General features: G+C 30.4%; 1 protein-coding gene across 1 annotated transcript; it reads left to right on the top strand.

Annotated features, from left to right (window-relative positions):
* The first annotated feature begins 8491 nt into the window (after positions 1-8491).
* Positions 8492-11343, top strand: LOC112422246 (zinc finger BED domain-containing protein DAYSLEEPER-like). Its single transcript, XM_024785308.2, has 4 exons — positions 8492-8538; positions 9672-10391; positions 10472-10547; positions 10925-11343. Exons 2-3 carry the CDS (start codon positions 9725-9727, stop codon positions 10540-10542), a joined length of 738 nt encoding a protein of 245 aa, XP_024641076.1. The 5' UTR covers positions 8492-8538; positions 9672-9724; the 3' UTR covers positions 10543-10547; positions 10925-11343.
* The last annotated feature ends 4933 nt before the right edge of the window (positions 11344-16276 follow it).

The raw sequence follows: 16276 nt of genomic DNA, 5'->3' as shown, positions 1-16276 counted from the left end.
CCAATGACAATGATCACTTTGTCTCCTTGTTGACAATGTAGATGTAGATTTACATGTTAATGACAATGTAGATGTAGATCTACATTTTTTTCAAAGGGATGAAGAATCATGTCATTGTTTATGATGGTAAAAATTGTGTTTAATATTATAGTGGAAAGATTGAAATAGTATATTACATGGCTTATTTCAACAATTAATTTAATAGAAATTTTGAAAAGAGTAGTGATATATGAACGATTATCTGTGACAACTTTTATCTAATTATCCAAGATGAGTTAATGCGGAAGACTTGCCGTTCTATGCATAGCGACCACTGTTATCTTTTATAATCGTGTCTATTTATGCTTCATAGTTTATGTCTATTCGTTGTATTTTTTCATAAAAGTATTTAAACAGTATTTTGGACTATACTATTTTAGAGTCTATTTAATATGCATTAACAATATAAAAAAATTGTCATGTAAATACAATTGAAATGGTAAAATAGGACAAACATATATATTTAATTTCTTAGGGTGAACTCGTACTCACAATTGTCCACTTCTCAACATTTAGTGCGTGTGTGTGCCTTTAACAACCATAAAAAATGAAGCTTAATCTTATCAAGAAAGTGATCAAAAAGACAAATTTTTTTTTTGAGAAGATACGAGAGTTCCTTTCCTTCCAAATGACCCAAGGACAAGACAATCAGATCACCTGAAAACAATGACTAATATCGCTCATGAACAAATGAGAGCCACCAAATTACATTATATGCGTGGAGACATCTCCCAGAAAAACAGAACAGAAGAAATCACCAACAAATATAAAACATGAGTCAAAATGCTTCTAAAGAAATCATATTCCAACAAACACATTCCAACTGCTCATTTTGTCTCGGAATATGGTAAACTTCTTTTACCGAATGTCCTTCATGTGGATAATATTTCCAAATCCACATTTTAAGGTGAATAGTTAAGAAATTTAAGTTCAAACCTTAAACGTTCATGCTGTTATATTATTACCAGAGTTAAGCTTACTGAAATGACAAATATTTTCTTTTATAAATTGATATATGAAGACATTTTAATTTATATACTGTAGTTACACTTACTCCCTATTAACAATCAGTTACACCTTAATTTTACTAAAATACACTTGAATTCTGAATTTTTTTTTGAAGAATTTGTCCTTTTCTTCATCAATAAATCTCTCTCTCTCTTTCACACACACATCCTCTATTTTTTTTTCTTCATTCATCTTTTTCATCTTCTTGTTTTGTAATTTGAACTCATTTAATCATTTTCATTCGTTTTTTGTGTTCAATGTCGGTCTTGTTCTCTGAATTTTAACTATATTTCTTTGCACTCTTTTTGAAAATTATCTAGAAGTATCGCTAGCTGTAAAAAAACTCCAAGATGTAATACGTTTTTCTTTTTCTTTTGAAGGAATGTAATACGTTTTTCTTAAACGGTTATATATTATGCATTTTTTAAAAATATTATCAAGAATTTCTTATATATATATATCAACTTTTTTTTTTAAGAGACTAAAATATATCAACTTATTTTTAATCATCACTAAACTAAAAACAAAGAATTAAGTGCACTTTATTTTAGTTTTCTGTGTGATTTTTCTTTTCTTCTTATAATAAGTGTGATAAATTAAGTGCACTTTATTTTAGTTTTCTGTGTGATTTTTCTTCTCTCTCTCACACACACGCATCCTCTATTTTTTTTCTTCATTCGTATTTTTCATCTTCTTATTTTTTAATTTGAACTCATTTAGTCATTCTCATTCGTTTTTTGTGTTCAATGTCGGTCTTGTTCTCTGAATTTTAACTATATTTCTTTGCACTCTTTTTGAGAATGATCTAAAAGTATCGTTGTAAAAAAAACTCCAAAATGTAATACGTTTTTCTTAAACGGTTGTATATTATGCATTTTTTAAAAATATTATCAAGAATTTCTTATATATATATATATATAGAGGACATATCAAGTGAAAGGACATCTTATAATGAGAGTGAGAGTGCTAAATTATAACCGTTAGATTAAATCTAACGGATTAGATCTTACTCGTTATACTGCACCTTGTCCACAAAATTTATCCTCGCATGTGTGTTTGGCTTCTCACTACCGCTCTCTCTTCTCCCAACATCGCCTTTCTCTTCTTCCCCAACTATTTTGTTTTCTTCTTTATGTCCTAATCAACTGGAAAATTGGCCAAATTATACACAAATATTTATAGATCTAGGGCAAATATCCCACGCATCAATATTTTTTTTCCAATTTGAAAGATTCACCCTCTTTTCATACAGCTCATCTCCATCAATTGTTTTCTCGTGGAACGAAATTTAAGAATTGAGATGTAGATTGAAAAAGGGGTTTTAATTGAGAAAACAAGAATCTAGTTCCTAAGTTGAAAAAGGGTTTTAATTGAGAGATATAGATTGAACAGAGATAACAAAAACTATAACAAGAATTTTAAAATATATTATATATTTGCTGGAACAAGATATTTGAATTGATATAGCTTGTTGTGGGAAAGTTCAAAGAAGAATCATGGAGAAAGTATTACGACACAGTAGAGAACGAGTGAGGAAGGAGAAAGGTTTAGAAAAAAATCACCTGCTCTTTCTAAATTCGTGTACTTTTTAATCTACACCGTACATTTTAATCCAATGATCTTCTTTTATTCCTCTCACCCTCTCATTATAAATAGTGCTCTCACTTGATACATCCCCTATATATATATATATATATATATATATCAACTTTTTTTTAAGAGACTAAAATATATCAACTTATTTTTAATCATCACTAAACTAAAAACAAAGAATTAAGTGCACTTTTGATCTTCCTATTATGTTTATATTATGTTTAGATACACCAAAAAAGATTAATGTCATCCCATCACAACCTTATGTTAAAAATTGAGTTTTTGATCCCTCCTATTTTAAACCTTTCAAAGTTTTCACTAAATTTGAAATTCTATTGTTGTTGCATCATCTTTAATGATGTGTCAATTTGAATGAGGCGGAAAATTATTAAAATTTTAAAATAAGAGGATAAAAATGAAGTAAAACTAGTGTTCATAACACATGCAACGGAATAAAGTTTGGATCTATTTTGCGCTTAAATTATAAAATTGTAAATTAGATACTAAAAGTGTACCTTTGTATCAATTCTTGAAGCATGAAAAATTCTTCAATGATATGAAGACTCTACGTGTATCCACACCGAGACCAATTCTTACCCTCAACCTTTGAGTAGTGGAACTGAAAAACTAGAGCATATTTCTTGTTGTTGTGTTGTTTTGATCAAATCACTTGAGATCTATTTATAGGTCACACACATTACTATCAAATAGAATGTGTTGACTCATCTTAGTGATTCTTTTAAATTCATATGGTCAATCATTGTAAATGCAATTAACATATGTTAATGCTAATTTACTTAAAAAAAAAAAGAAAAACGTGTTTGACTAATATGAAGACATTGACCATATTTAACTTCATATAATTGTGTTTAATACGCATAAAGATCATTTCCATATGTGTACACAATTGACCATATGAATAAATTAAGAATCTCCGACATACAATTTAATTTTTTTTCATTTATTTCAAAAATAAATAATTATAATATGCTCACATATATTATTTGTATTATTTGTATTCTTTGTACTAGCAAAAAAATACAATAATATTCCACTTAGAAAATTTATATTTTGATTAATTAAATTCTTCAATTCAATCATCAAATAATAAAGTTATTCTTTAGTAAGAATTAGAACACTCGTTTGTGTGTGATCCTGTAGGTTCAATACTAAACTGGTAATAGATTAATCAAATTAATATATTAATCAAGGTAGGCGTCTAGTAACACTCCTTAACGTCCAGGTAGTATGAAGTATTATTTTACTTTCAAGAACCAAATAGAATGACATAATATTTTTCTTCCGTCGTTACAACTCTTGTTAACTCTAGAGCATGGTACAATTGTCAAACTCTAATAAGTTAACATATATGACTTAAGAAACTCATTTCTTCTTTCATTTAGTTTCCCTGGCCAGGGTTTTGATTTTATCATAGAGTTCAAACTCATTACCAAGAGTTGACGGATCCCATCTTGATTAGTCATTAATTATACAAGCATTTAATCGTATCCAATATCCTTTCAACTAGCACCCTAAGGTATTAGGTGTTCAGAATCAAAATACAATAAATAATATGTTAATTACTATGACAATCTCAGGTCAAAGAAAATTATTATATTCTTTCTTGAGAACTTTTCTATTGACATTTTTGTGGTAATATCGACCATTAGAAATTCTCAGTTGAGTCAGTTCAATGATCATATCACTATATGCATCATCTATATATGTAATTTAATAAATGAGATATATTAATCTTTATCCAATAAAGACTATCACATATATATTGATCTACCCGAATTATTGATGTCCTACTCACAATAATCATACGATCAAGAACAATTTAGATTAAAAAATAATAAAATACTTGTTTCTCATTATCGTAATCTCTATCATGATAACAAGTCCATAGTTTTAATCAAGGACTTTATCAAATTAACTATTTCACTAAACAGTAAATAAGATAATGAATATTTGTTAAGTCTAAAATTTGTTACATAATTGATTGGATCTTGGGCATCTCCAACAAAAAATTCAATTTTTAAAAGTAGAAGCCTAAAAACATTAACGATTTAGTCTTTTATTTTAGAAAAAAATTCAAAGATCAGTTTAAACACAGTACGAGAACAAAAAGTATAGTTGATCCTTAGTAAAAGAAAGAATTCGTTTGGTTGCAGTGGACTTAATTCGGTTGGTAGGAACATTGTATAATATATGAAGGGGATATTCGAAACTCGGGCATCCCACTCATATTCTTTTGTCCCGGCCCCGTGAACATCACTTAGTTGGTAAGGACAATTGTAACATGCAGGACGAGGTTTAAAACTTGGACATCCAATTTATTCACTTTAAAAAGTAAATTTTATGCACTAAATTAGTTAACAAAAAAGATGTTCATCTAAACCAAAATTAAATTATATCAGATGAAATTGCTTTTTTTTTTTTACCAAAAACTCAAAAATACTTAAAATTAAATGAATAACTTCACAATTATATATATATTTGGCGACAGAAAATTAATGTCCCACATAAGACAAATGAAAAGACCAATTATATAAAAATTAAAAATTAATTTCCGTAGCCGCGAGTCGAACCCGGATATCTAGTTCAACTTTTCAGCTGGTTTTACATTTCCATTGTGCTACTACGGATTTGTTATTATTAATGGCGCATATTAATTTATTTATTCTGTAAACTGAGCCATATGGTATTTAATTACAAAATCAGCATAATATTTTTTTATATGTACAATAATAAAAGTTGAAACATTATAAAAGAAAAAAAGTTTGTTTTAAGAGGAAAAAAAGTTAAAACAAAGTATTGTATAACAATATGACAAATCTTTAGTGAAAGCATTCAAAATTCATTAATATAACAAATTTACTTTCGCAAAGGTCCAAAATGTTTCATTTCATAGCCTTAAATTAGAGAGTAGTAGTTTTTCTCTCAAAAACATATCTTAGTCTCAATTCGACCTACGGTATAAACTTTAAAGCTTAACATACATTCTTCCTAGATTAAACCGGGAATCTCAACGCTAAACCGCCTCATCTAGTTTCTTCAGATCGATCTCATCATCCCAAAGCTTAACATCAAGTATAATGGAAGATCTTCAACTATACTGTCCCAATGACATTGTTACTAACTCTCCTGACAACTTAGAACTTGTGTTGTTTGTAGAAATTATGGACCAATGACATTATTTGTGATGGAAAAAGTTGAGTTTAAAATTCCATTTAAGGATTTGAAGATAATTTAGATGAGTAAATAGTTAATTTTTCCTCTGAAATTGTAAGTTTCATCAATTATCCCCTGAAATTAACAAAACTTCAATTATTCCCCCTGAAATTTCACAAGGTTAGTCAATTTACCCCTCCGTCAAATTTTTCTGTTAGTGAACATGACGTTTTGCAAATACCCCCCTGAAGTTTTGCACTTATGTGCAAAATGCCCCCCAAACTTAAAAATTTATATTATTTTTTTCTTAAAAACAAACAATTAATAGTTAAATATTAAAACTAACTATTAATTTTGGAATTTGGGAAAACTACATGCATATATAGATCAAAATAGGCTCCAAAATGGGGAAAAATATGTATTTTTTAAAGTGACAATAATGGGATGATTTGTGGATTAATATTGGGGGTTGTGTAGTTTAAATGGTTTGAGCAAATGGTTGAAGGAGTTGGAGGAGTTAAAAGACTAAGATGGTGAAGGAGAAAATATAAATTTAAATCTGATTATTAATTTATTTATAAACCTCTAAAAATAATAATTTGTCTATTAGAAATAACCATTATTGTCACTTTAAAAATAACATTTTTCCCTATTTTGATGTATATATGTATGTAGTTTTCCCAAACTCCAAAATTAATAGTTAGCTTTAATATTTAACTATTAATTGTTTGTTTTTAAGAAAAAATAATATAAATTTTTAAGTTTGGGGGGTATTTGCAAAACGTCATGTTCACTAACAGAAAAATTTGACGGAGGGGGTAAATTGACTAACGTTGTGAAATTTCAGGGGGGTAATTGAAGTTTTGTTAATTTCAGGGGGGTAATTGATGAAACTTACAATTTCAGGGGGGAAATTGACTATTTATATATTGAAAATAGACTATACCAAAAAAGTTATCTCATTTACTAATAGTATAATTCTTTTTCTTTTTTAAGAAGTGAAACTAACTCATCAAAAAAGACACCGAAAAGAATAAAAACCGAGACTCAGGAATTACTAGTATATTTTTCATTGGAATTCCCAACAACACCTTAGTGCAGTTTACACATGAAAATTGCACACAAGAGTTATTAGTAGCATGCGACACAGAGAGTAAACACAAACAATAGGATCATGTTTGATGCAGTCAAAAATTGATACAATCATGTAATCAATGAGTTTAGGCCGCCAAATGAAGATCACACGATCTAGATTTTAATTTCAGAATTTTAGATCTAAACTGTCTGATCTTGATTGGATGGATCCGAGGTGTTAACTGCAACTAACTGCATCCAATGCCGACGAAGCCTAATCTAATTCCCAAACAATGATAGATGGAACCAACACCCTTGACAACGGAGCTGAAATATCAGAACGAGAGATAGTTTCGCTTGATATTTTTTGAAGCCCCAAAAACGAAAATCAAAATAAAAATATTTTACAGGGGATGAATCAAAATAAAATTTTTACAGGGAGGAAAACCAGAATTGACCTATATTACAGGGGGTAAAGACCTATTAACCCTTGATTATTTTAATAGAAGGTAGAATACATATATGTGTGAGAAAGATTGAAGCAATTTCAAGTTTTTAACATACATGCTCCCCAGGTTAAACCAGGAATTTCAACGCTGCGAACAGCTTCTTCCAGCTTCTTCATATCTGTCTCATCATCCCATGGCTTAACATCAAGCAGAATGGAAGACTTGCCACCTAAAAAAATATCAGTTCATGAGTTTCAAACAGATTCTCTTTCTTTGAGTCTGTCTTAGGTGTATTTTTCATAGTTGAAGGGCATCTTTTTGTACTCTTTGAAGCCATGCAAAAGTGTGGGAATTGGAAAGGATTATAGTTGGAGTTTGTGCGTGACTTGTTTTCTTCCAATTCACTTGAAGGATTGATTGTATTGTGGATGAGTTATCGATGGTATGAGGAAGGAATGGAATTGTTGATATGAGCAATCAAGTGACAACTATTCATCCCACATCGGGGAGAATTGGTGAAACCGTGAGGGGAAGTGGTTATAAATTGAAAGTATATGATATTATACAACGTGCATACTTGGATGGATTTGTGTGAGGAGTATCTATTACTTTCGCAATGACATTACTCAATGGCACTGCATGCTAGGGGTGGTAATTAGATCCATGAAATCCATATCCATCTGATCCATCCACTACAAAATCCATCCAATCCATCCATAAAACATTTTTTATTTTTAATGGATTGTATCCAATCCATCCATTAAACAATATGGATGGATCTAGTCCATCCAATTGATTTTAAAGATCCAATGGATCACTTTTTATTGTTTATTTTTTATCCAATGGATCATTTGAATAAAAAAATAACAAATTAAAACAAAAAAAAGAAACAATTAAAAAAATTAAAAGCTAGATAGTGAATAGCTTATTTGTAACCAAAAAAAAACAATAGCTTATTTCTTCCCCAAATAAAACTCAACCCTAGTTTCTTCCCCAAATTAAAAACTGAACCCTAATTTCTTCTCCAAATTTCTCTTGAAATCTGAAATTCGTTGTGAACATATGTAGCAATTGTCAGCGATTCGATTCTTCCTCTTCAAATCTGAAATCGATTATTCTGTTCCTACTTCCTATTGATTCAAATTCTGACGACGATTCGATTCTTCCTCTTCAAATCTGAAATCGATTCTTCTATGCCTTTGTGAGTCTCTATTATATTGTAATGTGATTTTGTTGCGTTTTCTGAATTGGGTTATCTGAGATTGTTGTTGTTTGTGTTTTCTTAGTTGATTTTGTAGTGTTTTCATAGTTGTTTGTTTGACAACGTTTGAAGATTTTCTGATGATTGTTGTCATAGTTTTTGCTACAACCTCTGTAGACAACGTTTTTGTCCTAGATTTTCTGATGATATTTTTTTGTTGGGTATTCACTCACTTTTTTTTGCCATTGTACATGTTAATAGCTTGGTGAAGTTGCATAAGTTTTGAGAGAATTAACTATGAACCAAGTTAGGATTTCTCCAAGTTAATAGCATGTTTGGTTAGACCTTTTGCCATTTATTTTTTACTTAACCATGTAAAAGTGATTAACTTCGATAAATCATCAATCTATGGCTGTTTAGTTTATAATTGCATTGATGAGGGAAAATCTTTGCACTATAATTAGGATAGTTTAATCTCAATTGTGTATCATGTAGTGTGAATTTACATATTCTTTTGGTATCATGTAGTGTATCATGTATGCCCTAATATATATTCTTTTTGGTTAATTGATGTGTTTTATGATACAAGTTGTTAAATATCTGTAGTGTTTTATAGTTAAAATTTGCTTATCATTTTTAAAATGGATAGTGATTTAGTGAGGTAACAGGCTATGAGACTATTCCTCATGGTTCTCTCTTTGAATTATCATTGCAATGTCTCTACATTAAAAGATGTATCTTTGAAATCAATATTTAACTCGTGTTAAACTCTGTAATTATTATTTCCAAATTATTCTCAGGTAGCAATTATCAGGTAGCAATTATCCAAACTATCAACATCACTTAGCTTTGTAATTATTATTTCCAAATTATTTCTCATCACATAGCAACTTTTTCCAAATTATTTCATCGTTTGCTGATGTGTATGATAGCACAAAGTTTTCCTTTTTGACACGCAAAGCTATTTATTTAGTACAGCTGAGCTAATCATGTCCGATAATTATACGATGAATTATTTCATAACTACATAGACGTCTTGAATTATGATTATTAACATTTAGTCCCACATTAATTAGATATCACAATTGATGAGTTTTTGAAGCCATTTTATGATATCACAACTTTATTCTCAGGTAGCAATTATCCAACTGCAAACCTTTATTTTAGTGCTGTATGGAGAATTCAAATGAAACTCAAAGAAGTTGCATGTGTTTATCATGATGTATCTGTTAATCAAGATCAAATATGTTGCATGGCCAAAAGCATGAAGACCAAATTTGACAAATACTGGAGCTGTTACAGTGTTATTCTTTCTTTTGCGGTCATCTTAGATCCTAGATATAAGTTACAGTTTGTTGAATACTGCTATGTGAAGCTGTTTGGTAATGATGGAGGAGTGAAAATTGCTAATGAGATTCTTAATAAGATGAAACTTTTTTTTCAAGAATATCTCTTGTCCTCTAATGAGCTAAGTGTTTCATCTTCACAAAGGTCTGTTAGAGGTAGTCCAATCATTCCTTCAAGTGAATTAGAAGATTTTAGTAATTATCAAAGTAAATTGTGCGGACCTTCCAGAAAAGAGACTGATTTACAAACTTATTTGGATGAAGAGAGACTTGATCATAATCAATATGCCAACTTAGATGTTCTTGAATATTGGAAAGTGAATGAAGGTAAATACCCTGAAGTTTCTAAGATGGCACGTGATATCTTGAGCATTCCTATTACAACAGTGGCATCAGAGTCCTCATTCAGTATAGGTGGACGGATACTAGATAAATATAGAAGTGTTCTTTTGCCAGAAAATGTTGAAGCATTATTGTGCTCACATGATTGGCTTTGTGGAACTCCTGGTTAGTATCTATCAACTCGTTATTTATAATTTTTTCATTTAACATGTGCCTTTTTTAATTCAGTGAATTCTTTTTTGTAGCTGGAATATCTCATGATGGTCCTCAATTTGTTGAGGAACTGTCAAGCTTCTCTTCTATGAATTTAACATGAAGCAGGTCAGTAGGTCTAGTTGTGTTTAGTATGTCTGAAATTTTAAATTTATCTACATAATTTTTCCCTGCTCTTTCACAATTTTGAGAATATAAGGCTTAGTGGTGAAAAATTGTTAGATGGCAATGGCAATAGTGTTTTCCTGGTAGATATATTAAGCATATTCTTTATTTAGTGGGATTAGAAAGCAGACTTTTTGGGTTTGTATGCTTCAATGGTTGTGCTAGTTACTCATCTGTCCTGAACATAATTGATTCTCCATCCTTGTTATCCCTCTGTGTTAGCCTTAATTTAGTGTGTTTTGTTTTTAGAGGTTAATTCAGTGTTGTCAAATAGTGGTTATATTTGTGCTTGTTATGTTCTTATGTCTTCATTTTCTCAGAGTTGCTGTGAAGAGATTAAACAAGTGAAGTCCAATAGCGAAGGCTGGATCATAGCAGAGGAAGCTGTTGTAGCTCAATGTGAGGAGTCCATGCCCACTCAGCTGGGCTATTTCTCATTATCACTGATTTTGAAGCAGGCATTCTTAGGCATTGTTGAACAGACAAATAAAGATGTCTTATGTTTCACTCATGTCACGACCATATGATATTGAATTCAGTGTCTAATTCATTTGAGTTTGTAGATGCCAAGAATTTTCAGTCTTTGGCACGTAGCTTTGTTTAGCGCGTATATAATCAACTGTTGCATTCTTCATGAAATAACCTATCAATGACTATTTGTGTTTTGGAAAGCAAAAAAATTAACTCATTTGTTGCAGAGAGTTTTTCTTGCAAGAGTTTGTTGGTATAAAATACTAAACATAATTATTACACACTCTTTTTTAATCGTTATAGTTTTATTTTAAATGAATTATTGGCACGGTTTAAAATTTGATTATATAAATAAGTTGTTTTGAATAAGCTGTTTTTTTTAAAAGAGATCCTAATAAGCTATTTTGCATAAATAAGCTGTTTCAAATAAGCTGTTTCTGAAAATGAAATCGAAATAAGTTGTTTTGCATAAATAAGCTGTTTTGAATAAGCTGTTTTTGAAAATGAGATCATAATAAGCTATTTTGCATAATTAAGCTGTTTTGAATAAGCTGTTACTAAAACTGAGATCGAAATAAGCTATTTTGCATAAATAAGTTGTTTTGCATGAATAAGCTGTTTTTGAAAATGAGATCATAATAAGCAATTTTTAATAAATAAGCTGTTTTGAATAAGCTGTTTTTGAACATGAGATCGGAATAAGTTGTTTTGCATGAATAAGCTGTTTTTGAAAATGAGATCATAATAAGTTGTTTTGCATAAATAAGCTGTTTTTCAAAAGAGATCATAATAAGTTGTTTTGCATAAATAAACTGTTTTTTTTTTTAAAAGAGATCGTAATAAGTTTTTTTGATAATACACCTATCAAAAAAAATAATACACTTCAAAAAAAAATAATTCACCTATAAAAAAAATAATACACTTTAAAAAAAATTATACACTTTGATTTATGGATCGGATGGATTATCCATCCATTAAAATCTAATAATGGATGGATTGGATGGACTTTATTCTAATTGGATGGACTAGATGGTTTTTTTTTAAGAAAAAAAATAGTGGATTGTAATGGACTAATGGACCTTTTTTGATCCATCCATTAGGATCCAAATCCATATCCATCCAATCCATCCATTTGCCACCCCTACTGCATGCAACGTAGAATTTGTGTTGTTTGCATTGTTCGTTCAGTAATGACATTGTTTGTGACGGTATAAATTTAGTCTTAAATATTCCTTTATACCTTTCTTAACCTTGGTTTAGGTTTTGTTTTTCTAATTTCAAGTTTGGTTCTCTTTCTACTTCTATTTTTTTTCTTCTATAAGCTATATTTTTAATAACCAAATAATAATTAATAGATTTGAGGCTTAATACATGTTTTGCTTTGGTCCCTTAACTTATGTTTGAATTTCATTTTGATCCCTTAACTTTAAACCGTCTCAATTTGGTCCAATAACTTTACCTCCGTTTACCAAAGCATGTATTAAGCCTAGATTTGAAGTTAATATAGGTATATTGAAAAATAGACTATAAAAAAATCGGTCATGTTGAGTTTGAGGCCAATCAATCAAGATTAGACAGTTTAGATTTCAACCTCTAAATTTTAGATCCGAATCACCCGATCTTGATTGGACAGATCCAAGGTATTGACCGAACATGATTGCATCCAATCTTGAGTGCGCCTAATCCAATTCCTAAACAATGATTAATGGAAAGTGGTCACACTTTTGATAATTGAGTTGAGATATCAAAACAAAGGATACGTTCACGTCACACCTTTTGAAGTCGTTGGATATTGTTGTTATTGTTTGTGTTGGTTGTGCCTGTTGGGTAATTTTTTTAGGCTAAAGTGCACTTTTCACCCCTTAAGTTTTAAAAAGTTGTGATTTTGACCCCCTATGAAAAAAAAAAAAAAAGACAAAAAGTGACCCCCTATATTTAGGGAAATATGCTCTTTTGACCCCATAACATAAGGGAAATATGATCTTTTGACCCCTTATCTTCTCAAAAAGTTGCGATTATGACCCTTTTTTGGGACACGTGGCGTCTTCTCAGCAATTTTGGGACGAAATGGGCCAAAATTGTCATTTTATTAAATAGGGGGCTAAAATCGCAACTTTTTGTAACTTAGGGGTCGAAAAGTGCATTTTAGCCTTTTTTATCGTTGTCCTATTTATAGGTTTTATTCCTTTTATTGTTGTTGATTATGCCTGTGATTTTTTGTTTTGTTATCACTCCAGTTCTTAAGGGGAAAAGACTCTAGTGGGAGTTCAAATTTGAGGTGTGTAAAGTCTAATTAAAATTTGTTCCACTAATAAATCGAACTTAGGTTCTCCTGAACACTTCGTCCTTGATAAAACTCATTAACCACTTAAACCTAATTGTTTGGTTTATGCCTGCTACTTTTTTGTAGAGTAGGTCCCGCAACAAAGAAATAATCATAAGACCACTAAATTAAACCGATATTTCGTAAATAGTGGCGTTACGAGGAACTTGAACGAGGGGGTTCATATTTGTGAACTTTAATTAATAATAATTATAATAATATATATTCAAAAAATTACATTGCATACAATGTACATTGTACTCAAAATACTTCATATGCATACTCTACAATTGCTCCCTACGAGGTGCTATGTTATGAAATCGTTGAATAATCAACTCATTATCAACCTTTTTGAACACATCTCTCTCAATGTAAGTCACAAGACATCGTTCATAAATTCATTCCCCATTTGATTAAGCAATTTGTTCTTCACAATCTTCATAGCAGAAAATGCTCGTTCAACGGTTGTTGTGGCAACAAGCAAAATCATTGCTAACTTCAAAAGTTGATAGACTAACGAATAAGTAATATGCATTTTAGTTGCAACCAATTTTTTTGATAGATCACTTATTCCTTTTAAAGATGCAAATTCTACACTCTTACGCATATCAGAGATGTAAGTCTCAAGTTGACTATCAAGGAATACCAATGAGGTTGAAGAAAAGAAATTTTAAGATCTCAAGGAATGAAGGAAGGAGAGGAGAGAGTTTAGAGAGAAGGTTAGAGAGAGGAAATTTTAAGAAAATGAGTCTGAGGTGAGTGTTAGACTGTCTTGGGTCAAGGTGCAAAAATTTAATTCGGGTTCAAAGTACAAATAATATGGGGGTATATGTGTAATTTTATTAAGTTCAGGAAATGAACCCCCTACTAGGCTTAAATATGCATTTCATCCTTGCAATTAGGGGTCGTTTAAAAATTGGTCCATGTAATCGTTAATCCTGACAATTTACCCTTGCATTGTTTAATCATTTAAAATTTCGTCCCTCTCCCCACTTAATCACTGCCACACATGAAATTCCAATTTTACCCCTGGGTTTCCAATTCTTTCTTCAATATTTTGTCCTCTTCTTAAGGGTAAAATTGGAATTTCATGTGTGGCAGTGATTGCCACGTCATCAAATTAGTGACGTGGCAGTGATTAAGTTGGTCAAATGACGAAATTTTAAATGATTAATGATTGCAAGGTTAGTTTGCAAGGATTAGCGAATACATGGACCAATTTTTAAATGACCTTTAATTGCTATGATGAAATACATATTTAAGCCCCCTACTACGTAGCTCTGCCCTTGGTTGTAAATGCAACAATACCCTAAAAATTCAGGTTCAGCAATCTTCAATACTTTAAATACATGTGACAACTGACTTTGATGATGCAACTCTATCATCAAAAAGAATGTTGAGTACACTTTAACGATCATTGAGATTAGTCATAACCCAATAAACAATATATTTTGCTTAGACATAAAGTTCAATGTAGAGGCTTTAATTAGTACAGTTTAATCATAATATATGTGAGATGTCAAGTCTTGTACGTTGTTAATTACGGGAAAACAACTATATGAAGAGGTTGGGCGAAAAAATAATTGATAAATAAAGAAGCAAAAGTAGAACTGCTAATGCAAAATTGTTGTATTAATGAAGATTTTGATCATGATTAGAGATAAATGTTAAATGACAGACACCACTTTCCCTTCCATTCATCGGCCGCTTGGTAAGGATTATTATATCTATGTTTATTGATAAGTTGTCAATAGCAGAATTTTGAGCAGCAATAGAAATGATTATACATTTTGAGCTGAATTTTCCAAGCTTCTTTTACTGTCTTAGCATGGAATTTTTTTTAAGAATATGAAGCTACATAAGTTGATATATTAAAAACAAAGCTTTTTCATTGAATAGACGATCGTATTTTCACTTATCTTTTTTTTATCAACTTTTGATTTTCCTTTTTCTGTTGGCTCAACAAAATCTATATCTAAAACTTATCCATAGCAAAGTTTAAGCATAGTTCCATCAACCTTTTCTACATATAGCAAAGTTTGTTCTTCCATCAGTCATGTAAAATGTTGATTGCACTTGATGAATTTGAAGTTAATGTTATCTTGATTCAACCTGGCTCTTGTTACAATGTTAATAAAATTTAAACAGAACACTATGAACTCACAAACAAAATACCATTAATTTAGCAGCACAAAAAGCTTTCCATATATGGAACTTGTTGGAGCCTTCTTTTAATTTCTCTTGTACTTCTCACACAAAAACAAAAGAAAGTTTACTAGCTATGAAAAGCGATGAGAAATTGTTGCGCAAGTTTTTTAGCATTGAGTACAAGTGGCAAGTGAGGTGTAGATCGTAGATAGTAGAAATATGGTGTTTTAGTCCCAAATCACTAGTCAAGATATATAACATAGGTGGTGTTATTCTATATATATAACATCACGATGTTCTTCCAAGTATATACATGGAGATGTGTCTATCACTGTCTCAATGACATGGCTCCGTTCCTTATTGATATGCAGATGTTAATGTAAATATTAGATTTTGGGTTGTCACATCTACACATTCATAAGAACGGTGATCATGTTGTTGTGTTGGATGACACTAATTGAGTTTAATAATTGGTTTAATATATTATTTGGTCCTTTAATTTACTTTTTAGATTTCATTTTGGTCATCTAACTGTAAAGTGTCTTAATTTGGTCCCATAAATCTTCTGTCGTTTACTATTTTGGTCATTTCCGTTAATTTTTTAATGTATATTAATCTTGATATCATTTTAACCACTTGATTGCAGGTCTATAGTATCTAAGAGTGAACCATCAACACTTGATTTTTTACAATTTTCTTCATCTTCTCTCTTCATCATACTATGCAGAAC

Source organism: Medicago truncatula, chromosome 5, assembly GCF_003473485.1.
Source record: "Medicago truncatula cultivar Jemalong A17 chromosome 5, MtrunA17r5.0-ANR, whole genome shotgun sequence".
Lineage (NCBI taxonomy): Eukaryota > Viridiplantae > Streptophyta > Magnoliopsida > Fabales > Fabaceae > Medicago > Medicago truncatula.
Note: the sequence above shows the minus strand (reverse complement) of the source record. Positions and strands in the feature narration are given on the sequence as shown.